The following is an 11,391-nucleotide window of genomic DNA, read 5'->3' as shown; positions in this document are numbered from 1 at the left end:
TGTCGAGGCTAATTTTAGTCTAACTCGTATGAAGAAGTGAAACGCAGAGGGTGGTTGTATGTAAAAAATTGTTTCTAAAAGTTGAGCTATTTCTGCTCAAGGTCAAGCCCATTTGTGAAAGACAAAGACAAACCATCCCTTTGCATCCTGCAGACACTGTACTGAAAGATCTCTATCTCTTTCTGTCTGTCTCTCTTTCCCCAGGGGCAAAACCAAAGCTATTGCTAAGTGCATATCGCAGTAACCAATATTCCCCTCCCTGCCGTTCTGCATTCTTGGAACTATTCCACCTTTTCTCTTCTGTAGCGGCTCACTTCAGCTCTTCTGTGATCCGTTCAGCTCTCTGGAATTTGGACAATAGTTTACACACACACATTCACAAATCAACACACAGCTCTATTGAAGCAAGAATCTCTTCGGGTCTTCGCTTTCAATATTTGGGAAAAACCAAAGTCCACGAACAGAAACGATTCATGAAGTGACGCGGTTCAGTTGACTGGAGTATCCATCCATGTATCATTTTCGGGTCAGTGCAGTGATTTATCTTAAACACGTAGTTCAAGAACGATACATCGTCTCTACAACGCATGAACAATTGGACTCAACGGCTTACAGCCCAGTCACAGATCTTGAGGATTCTTAAAAAGAAGTTTTGTATCATACGCAACAATGCCAAAGGAGAAGTCTTCAAAAAGTACCTTGATTCGCCAGTGGTTGCAAGAATTTCCAGATCTAACATACGATGGAAGAATAATCTTTTGTCCATTGTGCAGCAAGCAGGTAAGAAAAGCTATTTTTATTTACAGAATTTATAAATTTAATTAAATCAATTGTACACCCCCCCCCCTCCTTGTTTCTGTATAGCTAGCTAAAGTAAAACCTTTATCAATGGGAGGTTAACTATTTTAAGAGACAACGTTACTGAGCTGCTGAACTCGTGAAAATCTAATTTACATGGAATTTAGATCAGTTAAGAAAAAACATAAAAATAATCCTGTAACACAGGAAAATCTTTAAAATGTAAAGACTTCTAGCAGCCTGCTTAAATGAAATATATGAACGATGGTTTTGAAAGTGCTAATGGAAGAAAGTGTCTAGACTTACACATTCAACAGTTTTAGGGATTCTCGGGGATCTTGAGAAAAGCGGACATGGCATTCTCGGTTCTTTCCGAAGGACTCCCCCCCCCGAAAAAAAGCGGTAAAGGTTAAAAACAATGTAAGTTAAAGTTGACATATTGTGTCAGTAACTCCAAAAGGGGTCCTCTTTTCGGAGAAAAATGTTTAATGCCAGCAATTACTCGACAGTTTCTGGAGCTTAAGAAAACATATTTTTGCTATCTCGTTTTTCAAAAGAAAAAAAAAATACGAAAGAAGTTAAGAAAGGCGGGATTCAATTTTTTTTAAATGCCAACAGTTCCAAAAGTTTGAAAGAAGAAATGTGCAATGCCAATATTGATTATCTTTAAAAAGTTAAGGAAACTGGATATATCCTTTCATCCCGAAAATATCTAAAAACGAGGATTTCAGTTTGAAAGAAAAACTAGAAATGTCAATATCTTGAAAAGCATAAAAGATAGGAAAAATGTTTAAAGGCCATTTTTTTTTTTTGTTATTTTTCTCGAAAAAGAAAGAAAAGATCTGTTAATAGTTAAATAACGGCGTTTGAGGTTCATAGATTGTCTCAGAACTTGTTTTACGAAGCAGAAACTTGTTTGTCTCTTTGTTTTTTTATTTATCAATTTTGCTCGAGGTGCTACTGTCTATTGTCTTAAGATGCTATTGATTTCCATCCATAGTTACAGACAAATAAATTCCACACAGGGGCAAGAAAAGAACAGTCTGACACTCGTCTAACAAGAATTACAATTGCGGATAATTTTATTTTAGGACAGATCTTAAGAAAGGAAGAATTTGTCTCTGATGTTCTCTCCCCAAAGCCAAAAAAAAAAAAAAAAAGGAATTCTAATCGATTGCTCTCTCTCTCTCTCTCTCCTGATGAAGAATATCCATACACCTTTTGTCGCAGGGCCGCAAGAGACAACTAATTTCCAAAAAAAAAAAATTAAAAAACGCCAATTTTATTTATTGTATCATGCTGATGTTCACGCTCAACTAAGGCATTGCTAATACTTTATTTTCGTTCTAACTTTGGTTTCTGTCAGTTGATAGTTGCAAAAATTTTGAATTTTTGAAATTTTAAAACGGCCCTTATTTTAAATTTTTGACAGGTCACTGATTTTCACACTGAAACATTTTAATCATATTTTGGGGAAAATTTGGTTCAAATCAGTTAAAAATTTTGTAAATTACAGTTTTAAAGAAAATTTTAAAGGGACGATATTTTGAAATTTTTCATGCAATTATTTTGGCATCCAAATCTCAAACAAAATATTGCCAAATTATGTTTTAATTTTTGCCAAGTTGGAGTGTGTCAGCATTCGAAATTAAATAAAATATAGTGCTTAAAATTAAATTAGTTACAGTGCTTAAAATTAAATATTATTTCTCAGATATTGATATACAATTTTATTGCTTCTGTCTGTAAATTGGGGATTATTCTGAAGTAAAATGCTCATCGATTAGTCTTTTATTTGATCTGTTCTGATTCGAAATGGGACTGGGGTATATTGGTCTTTAACGAGGTAGACCAACAAGTTTGCCTTTTTGTCAACTTTAAATCAATAATGTAACGTTCACCGATTAAAAAAAAAAAAGCACATTACGACCAGAAAGGCAAGCAAACAGTGATGGTAGTTGTCGCAATTAGTGCTCTCAATCGGGTCAGTTCGGGTCGACTTTTGGTTGGACACCCTCGAGTAACGGGTCGGGTCAGGTCAGCCTAACTCGGGTCACGGGTCGGGTAGCGTTAGACCAACTCAGTTCACCGGTCGAGTCGGGTCACCCGAGATAGTTTGACCCGACCCGACTGGTGAACTGAGTTGGTCTAACGATACCAGACTCGTGACCCGAGTTAGGCTGACCTGACCCGACCCGTTACTGAGGGTGTCCAACAATAAGCTGACCCGAACTGACCCGTTTGAAAATACTAGTCGCAATGTACACGAAGAAAATTAGAGAATTTGAAACCGAAATTAAAGTTAAAACGCCACCATCTTCACTAGTTTTGTAAGAAGCATTTGAAAATATATTTCTAAGCGTTTTTTTTTTTTTTTAAGGTTTCTCAGGAAAAGAAGTGCCACTTAAAGCAACACATTGATGGTGCTGGACATCTTGCCAAATCTAAAGCGAAGAAACAACAGAAACAGACACAGTTAACTCAGCCTTTTGGATCTGGATCTGAATCTGGAACTGCGAACACATTTAATGCGGATCTTGCTAGAGCCCTTGTCGCTGCCAACATCCCATGGAACACACTTCAAAATGAAACATTCCGACAGTTTTTACAGAAGTGGTGCCAGCAATCGATACCGTGTGAGTCAACACTCAGGAAAACGTGTTTGGATTCTGAATACAACAATACACTTGATACAATCAGAAAGGATATTGGCGATTCCAGCATTTGGGTAGGCGTCGATGAGACTACTGATGCATGCAATAGATACATAGTGAATGTTGTTGTAGGAAAACTTGATGAAGATGGACCTTCAACTCCTCACTTGTTAAGTAGCAAGGAAATTAAGAAAGTGAGTGCCCAGACAATTGCTTACACCGTGAACAAAAGTTTGCAACTTCTGTATCCTAGTGGTGTGGATGATTCTAAAATTCTTCTTCTTTGCACAGATGCAGCTTCTTACATGATTGCTGCGTTTAAGAACCTAAAACCTTTCTACCCCAACCTCATCCATGTTACCTGTGTAGCACATGCTTTTCATAGAATTTCTGAAACAATCAGGAACGAATTTCCTCAAGTCAATGCCCTCATTTCTAACATGAAAAAAACTTTTTGCAAAGCCCCATCGAGAATCGCTGTCTTTAAAGAAAAACTGCCTGGCATTTCTCTTCCTCCACAACCTGTCCTAACGCGCTGGGGAACATGGCTTGAAGCAGCTTTGTATTACGCAGAGAACTTGGACGCTATTGCTGGTGTTGTTGGCGAACTTCCTGGTGTGGAAAACATTGCAAGTGTTTCAGTTTTGAAGGAACTTTTCAAAGATCCCATTCTCAAAAGAGATCTTGTATATATCAAGTCAAATTTTTCATTCTTACCTACGACGATCACTAAGTTGGAAGCTACGGGAAAGCCACTTAGTGAACAGGTGTCAGTAGTTAACGAAGCCGAAAAGAAAATCCAAAGTGCTACGGGGAAAGTTGGGGAAAAAGTGCAGTGTAAGTGGGAAAGTGTAGTGAAGAAGAATGAGGGATTTCTTGTGTTGGTTCGTATAGGGAAAGTTTTGATGGGAGAGGATGAAACCATCCCCGACGAAGTGGAAATGAAAAATGTATCGAAATTTAAGTATGCTCCTGTAACATCTGTCTCAGTGGAAAGATCGTTTTCGGCAGCAAAGATGATCCTTACAGACAAAAGAGAGAGATTGACAGTCGAAAACTTTGAGAAACTGTTGGTAATTTACTGTTTCCAAAATTACGAATGAGCAAGTTGTGTACTGAATGAATCACCTGATTCACTGAAAACAAAAGATGTTAATAAAAAGGGGTATGTAATAATTTATACTATTATTTTTAGAGCCTATTTTTAATTTTTAGCGCCTATTTTCCTATTTTTAGTACCTATTTTAGGCGCCTAAAATTAAACTTTTTGGTGCCTAAAATTCCGAAGTCTACTTATAGCATAGGGCACCGTGGATGGCAAACGGCTATTGACATTATTTTAGTGTTATTTTAAGGCTCCTTATATAGTACATTTTTTACGTGACGGAAAGGCAATGCTACTTTAAAGTTACCCTTTCTCTGGGTGACACAAGAATATACAAAATAGTACCACAAAATATATATTTCTTAGTTTATTTTGCTTTTCTTCTAATTGCTACAAAATTGAATAGATCACTCAGATTTATTGTTTCGTTTATTTAAGTAGTACAAAATGGTGTAAAATGGTGAGCTAGTTAAAATAAACCTTCTTTGATTTTCTTCTGATTCATACAAAAACAAAATACACTACCCAAATTTATTCCGTTCGATTCCCGGCGGGAGCTCATGTGGTTCGGATTCCACGTTAATCAGTAGGTCCACGTCTCATATAGCCTCGCTGCTGAAATGGACGCTAAACTAAAATCAACTCAACTCAACCAAATTTATTCCTTCGTTTATTTGATTACTACGAAATGTTGTTTCCTTCCTTTTTCTGCTGGCTATAAAACTAAATATGTCAACAAATTTATTCCTTCGTTTTTTGAATACTACAAAATTAAACTTATTCGCTTCCTTTGTTTTTTAAATAGTACAACATGGTCTAGAAATTCTGAGCTAGTTAAAAATGACATTTGTCGTTGGTACAAAATTGAATGGACCACTCAAATTTATCCCTTCGTTTATTTAAGTAGTACAACATGGTCAAGAAATTCTGAGCTAGTTAAAAATGACATTTGTTGTTGGTACAAAATTGAATAGACCACTCAAATTTATCCTTTCGTTTATTTAAGTTTTACAACATGGTCTAGAAATTCTGAGCTAGTTAAAAATGGCATTTCTTCGCTTTTTCTTGTTAGTACATATTGATACCGTTGTTTATTTGTGTAGCACAAAAATTATTAGTTAATTAAATGGCATTTCTTTGCTTCTGCTTGGTACAAGTTTATACCATCGTTCGTTTAAATATTACAAAAAAGTATAAAATTCTAAGCCAGTTAAAAATGATCCTTCTTTGCTTTTTGTTTTCTCGTTGCTACAAAAGGAAATAGGACATCCGTATATATATATTCATTTCTTTAAATAGCACAAAAAGGTATAAAATGCTCATCTTGTTAAAATAAACCGTCTTTGTTTTTCCGTAGAAAGGTGAACAGATTTGCGCTCAATACACTGTAGGAGTCTGTTCTACACAATTATGATGCAACTCTCTTCGTCTGTAACCAATGACAGTTCTGGTTGGTTAAATCTTACATTCAAATATGCTGTTAGTGATCGGGAAACTTTGGACTTTAGACTCGCCCCTCTATAAAAATTGTTCTGTGAGTACCTTAGGACTTTAAATGGCACAAAAGGTATAAAATGCTGAGCTTGTTAAAATGAACTTTCTTTGTTTTTCTTCTGATTTGTACAAAAATAAAATAGACCATTCAAATTTATTCCTTCCATTATTTGAGTAGCACAAAATAAGAAATCCTTCTTCGCCTTTTCTGGTCAGTACAAATTCATTCCGTTGTTTACTTGGTTAATTCCTTTTTCTGCTTGGCACAAAACTAAATACTCCATCCAAAATTATTTCTTCGTTTATTTGAGTATTACAAAATTTATATAAAATTCTGAGTTAGTTAAAATGGTCCTTGTTGCTACAAAATTGAATAACCACTCAAATTTTCCCTTCGCTTGTTTAAATGGTACAATATGGTCTAGAAATTCTGAGCTAGTTAAAAATGGCATTTCTTCGCTTTTTCTGGTTAGTAGAAATTGATTCTTTTGTTTACTTGTGTAGCTTTTTTCTGTTTGGTACAAATTTAAAAAGATATACCTTCGTTTGTTTAAATAGTACAAAATGGTATTGGAACTTCTGAGCCAGTTAAAATGGTCCTTTCTGGTTAGTAGAAATTTATTCCTTTGTTTATATAGTAAAGAAGCATACAAAATTTATTCATTCTTCAATTATTTCTACTTGATACAAAATTGAATAGGTCACTCAAATTTAACCTTTCGTTTATTTTAATAGCACAAAAAGGTACAAATTACTGAGCTAGTTACCATTGACCTTCTTTGCTTAAGCAATTCAAATTCATTCTTTCGTTTGTTTGAGTTAGTTAAAGAATGGACCTTCTTCTGTATTTCTCTGGTTGGTACAAAACTAAATAGACCACCCAAATTTATTCCTTCGCTTATTTGATTAGTACAAAATGTTAGTTCTTTCCTTTTTCTGCTTGCTACAAAAGTGAATACTCCATCCTTTATTTGAGTATTACAAAATGATACAAAATTTTGAGTTAGTTAAAATGAAAGTTCTTCGCTTTTCTGGTTAGTATAAAATTATTCCTTTGTTTGTTTAAATAGCACAAAAAAGTATAGAATTCTGAACCAATATAAAATTCTATCCTAGTTAATATAGCATATCTTTGCTTTCTTTCTTGTTAGTCCATTATAGATCCATTATAGTCCTTGTTAGAAAATTGAATAGATCACATAAATTTACCCGTTGCTCTCTTACGAGTTATTTGACCTTCTGACCTCGATGGAACTTGTAGTAGTTGATGACCTATTACTAGATTTGGAAACAGCACCTCAATACGTTGCTTCGTTTTCGAGTTATTATGTTTTAAGTATTTTGACCTTTGACCTCGATGACAATTATTTTTGGAACTTACAGTGGTTGATGACCAATTACTAAATGTGGAAAAACCATCTCAATATGTGGCTCCGTTTCCGAGTCATCTAGTTAAATTGAACTTTCATTTTTCTCGTTAGTATAAAAAGTTGAGGACACAAATTATTTCTTTCCTTCACTTGAATAGCACAAAAAATACATAAATAATGAACTTGTTAAAAGGATTCTTCTTCGGTTTTTCATGATTGATACAAAAATAAAACATTTCAGTAGACAAAAGGTACATAAATTATAAGCTAGTTAAAATTGTCATTTTCCGTTTGTTTAAACAGTACATAACGATATAAAATTCTAAGATAGTTGAGGTGGCTCTTCTTCACTTTTCCAATAGATACAAAAAAGAATAGACCGCCCAAATTTTATTCATTCTTCACTTCATTTTTCTGGTTGGTACAAAACTAAATACTCTATCCAAATGTATTCCTTCGTTCATTTCAATTGCATTAAAATGCTATTTCTTTGCTTTTCCTCGGTGTACAAATTTATTCCTGTTTATTTAAATAGTTAACATGGTCCTCCTTCGGTCTTTTTTTTTCTAGTTGGTACAAAACTGAATATTTCATTCAAATTTATTCCTTCGTTTATTGGAGTAGTACAAAATGGTATAAAAGTCTGAGATAGTTAAAATGGACCTTTTTCGCTTTTCTTAGGTTCGTACAAATTTATTCCTTCCTTTATTTGAGTACTACAAAATGATATAAAATTCTCAGCTAGTTAAAATAGCATTTCTCGTTGGTACAATTTTAAATAGGTCACTCAAATTTATCTCTTTTTTGCCTAAATCGTTCAAGATTATATGCCATTTTAACTAGATGAGAATTTTATATCTTTGGTTTCTCTCTCGTCCTTCGTTTTGTTTAAATAATACAACATGAACTAGAAATTCTAAGCTAAATAAAAATGGCATTTCTCATTGGTATAAAATTGAATAGACCACTCAAATATATTCCTTCGTTTATTTAAATAGTTCAAATGGACCTTCTTCGCTTTTTTATAAATTCTGAGCTAGTTAAAAGGGTATTTCTCCTTGGGTACAAAATTAAATAGATCACTTAAATTTATCTCTTCGTTTATTTAAATAGTACAAGATGATATAAAATTCTAAGCTAGTTAATATGGCATATCTTTGCTTTCTTTCTTGTTAGTCCATCCAAATTAATTTTTGCGTTTTATTTGAGTAGTCCAAAAATATTGAGCTAGTTACAATTATGTTTCTTTGATTTCTTTTTCATTAATAGAAAAGTAAATAAGACACTCACTTTTTCTGCTTGATACAAAATTGAATAGATCACAAAAATTTATCCGTTGCTCTGTTACGAGTTATTTGAAATTTTGACCTCGATGGTCATTATTTTTGGAACTTGAAGTAGTTGATGACCTATTACTAAATGTGGAAACAGCATCTCAATATTTGGCTACATTTTCGAGTTATTAGGTTTTAAGTATTTTGACCTTTCACCTCGATGGTCAGTACTTTTATAACATGTACTAGTTGATGACCTATTACCAGATTTTGAAACAGCACCTCAATACGTTGCTTCGTTTTCGTGTTATTAGGTTTTAGGTATTTTGACCTTTGACCTCGATGGTCATTATTTTGGAACTTGTAGTAGTTGATGACCAATTACTAAATGTGGAAAAACCAATTCAATATGTGGATCCGTTTTCGTGTTATTAGGTTTTAAGTATTTTGACCTTTGACCTCGATGGTCATTATTTTGGAACTTGTAGTAGTTGATGACCTATTACTAAATGTGGAAACACCACCTCAATATTTGGCTCCGTTTTCGAGTTATTAGGTTTTAAGTATTTTGACCTTTAACCTCGATGGCCACTAATTTTGAGACATGTAGTACCTGTTGACCTCTTGCTAAATGTGGAAACACTTCCTCAGTATGTTGCTTCGTTTACGAGTGACTGGGTTTTAAGTGTCATACAAAGGGCGTATCCCACATAAACTATAAGACCTAGGGAAAAATAGAAATGATATTTGTAATCAGCATGTCCGAAAACCCCCATATACCGAGTTTCACCCAAATCGGTTATAATTGTTATAGAAAGGGCGTATCCCACATAAACTATAAGACTCAGGTAAAAATAATTTTTTGCTATGTTGGAACGAATACACCCCCTGTGCTATGTCCGCCATGTTTCATAGTCTCTGTCATGTTGAAATAGGGTTTGGAAAATATGCTCATAAAAGAGAATGAATACACCTCTGCAATGTTTCGTAGTCTTATGTATTCTCTGTTCTGCTGTGTGTTCGTAGTCTCTGCTAGGGGTTGAAAAAGTAATCATAAAAGAGAACGAATACACCCCTTGTATGTTTCATATTCTTCTCTTATCTAATCGTCTATGTGTTATGTAGTCTTATGTATTATCTGCTATGCTATGTGTACATAGTTCAAATAGGGGTTGAAAAAGTGATCATAAAAGGGAACGAGTGCACCCCTAAAATATACTCATAAAAGAGAATGAGTACACCCCCTAAAAAGTGCTCATAAAAGGGAACAAATACACCCCTAAAATGGAGGTCGTAAAAGACAGTGGGTTCAGGGTGTAAGGTGCTCAATTTCCCAGGGGCTCCTGAGCTGGCCAATGATGGCCAATACTGAGCCAGATCGATCCGTTTTCTACTACTATCCTGGTATTCAGTGATACGGCGTAACTCAGGAGTAAGGATATAATGAACAGTACTCGATATTAACCACAGCACTGAGTTGTGTTTAGCACTGGGAAAGAGACGGAAATCAGGAAATAAGACGATATCACTGGTAACAGAACCTGGCACTGTACGGCAAATAGTACTGATCATTCGTTGAAACTTTGCCCAAATTTGAACTGTATTACAACAGATTATTAATCGATGTTCCAAATCATCGACACGACCACACTTGATACAAAGGGCACTGTCACTGAAATGTAAGCGATGCCGTTTAGCACGAGTGTCCAGAAGGTCGTTCACCACAGCGTACCAACTCGATATTGTCGGTCCAGAAAGGTGAGAGGCAAAGATATTACTCCATACTCTCGTCCATTGTCGTGCGGGGTGCTTTTCGTAGAGGCGATGAGGAGGGAGAGAAAGTTGGCGAAGTAAATACTGATACAAGTCCTTCACTGAACTAGGGAACGCAGCAGTTAGAGCTGCAGACATATACGCATAGAAACAAATAACATCACTATAATACCAATAAACATCAGGAATATAGCAGATATTAAGTGGAAATGTATATGAAACAGTGTCAAGACAGTAAGAAAGAAGGGTATGGCTGATTCCCGTAAGGCTGGTTGTGAGGCTGTGGAAGCATCGAAGCAGAAACATAGCCCGAGCTTTGAGGCCGACGTGGATAAGGTTGAGACCACCGGCTTTTGGCGAGAGACATGTGGAAGGATACTTAACCCTAAAGATGTGACCATGCCAAAGAAACCAATTAACAACACTCGTAATGCGTTGAGCAATATCACTGGGCATAGGAAGCAGCTGGCACACATACCACAGTTTGGATAGAGCATAAGTATTGAGAAAGTATATCCGAGACAAAAAAATAGCGTGATCGATGTGACTGGAGAACATGCCGGATACTGGTTACGAGTAAGTTATAGTTCGCATGGACTGTTTCAATAATGGTAGAGGAAAATGTGATGCCCAAGATTTTTAACTGAGGAACAACGTTAGTGATAGTGGGATACTCAGAAAAAGCGTGTGTGCCAAGAACCAAAAGCTTAGTTTTCGACTGATTTATCTGAGCGCCAGATAAGGCGGTGTATTCCATCAAACAGGTATCAAGGGTGCGAATATCACTGGAATAGTGGATGAAAACTGTCACATCATCAGCGTAACTGCAGACTCGTAAGGTATGACCGTGGAGGGAAAGGCCGGAGAGACGATCGTTAATACTATAAAGAAGAGGGCAAAGAGAAATGGCAAACAAGCTCATA

The 11,391-nt window shown here is 35.4% G+C and overlaps 1 protein-coding gene across 1 annotated transcript; it reads left to right on the top strand.

Moving 5' to 3' along the window:
• The first annotated feature begins 551 nt into the window (after positions 1–551).
• LOC145674234 (uncharacterized) lies at positions 552–10,960 on the top strand. The gene is made up of 3 exons (XM_081744071.1): positions 552–780; positions 3,179–3,696; positions 10,693–10,960. Exons 1-3 carry the CDS (start codon positions 670–672, stop codon positions 10,958–10,960), a joined length of 897 nt encoding a protein of 298 aa, XP_081600197.1. The 5' UTR covers positions 552–669.
• The last annotated feature ends 431 nt before the right edge of the window (positions 10,961–11,391 follow it).

Source organism: Thermobia domestica, chromosome 17, assembly GCF_964235325.1.
Source record: "Thermobia domestica chromosome 17, izTheDome1.hap1.1, whole genome shotgun sequence".
NCBI lineage: Eukaryota > Metazoa > Arthropoda > Insecta > Zygentoma > Lepismatidae > Thermobia > Thermobia domestica.
Note: the sequence above shows the minus strand (reverse complement) of the source record. Positions and strands in the feature narration are given on the sequence as shown.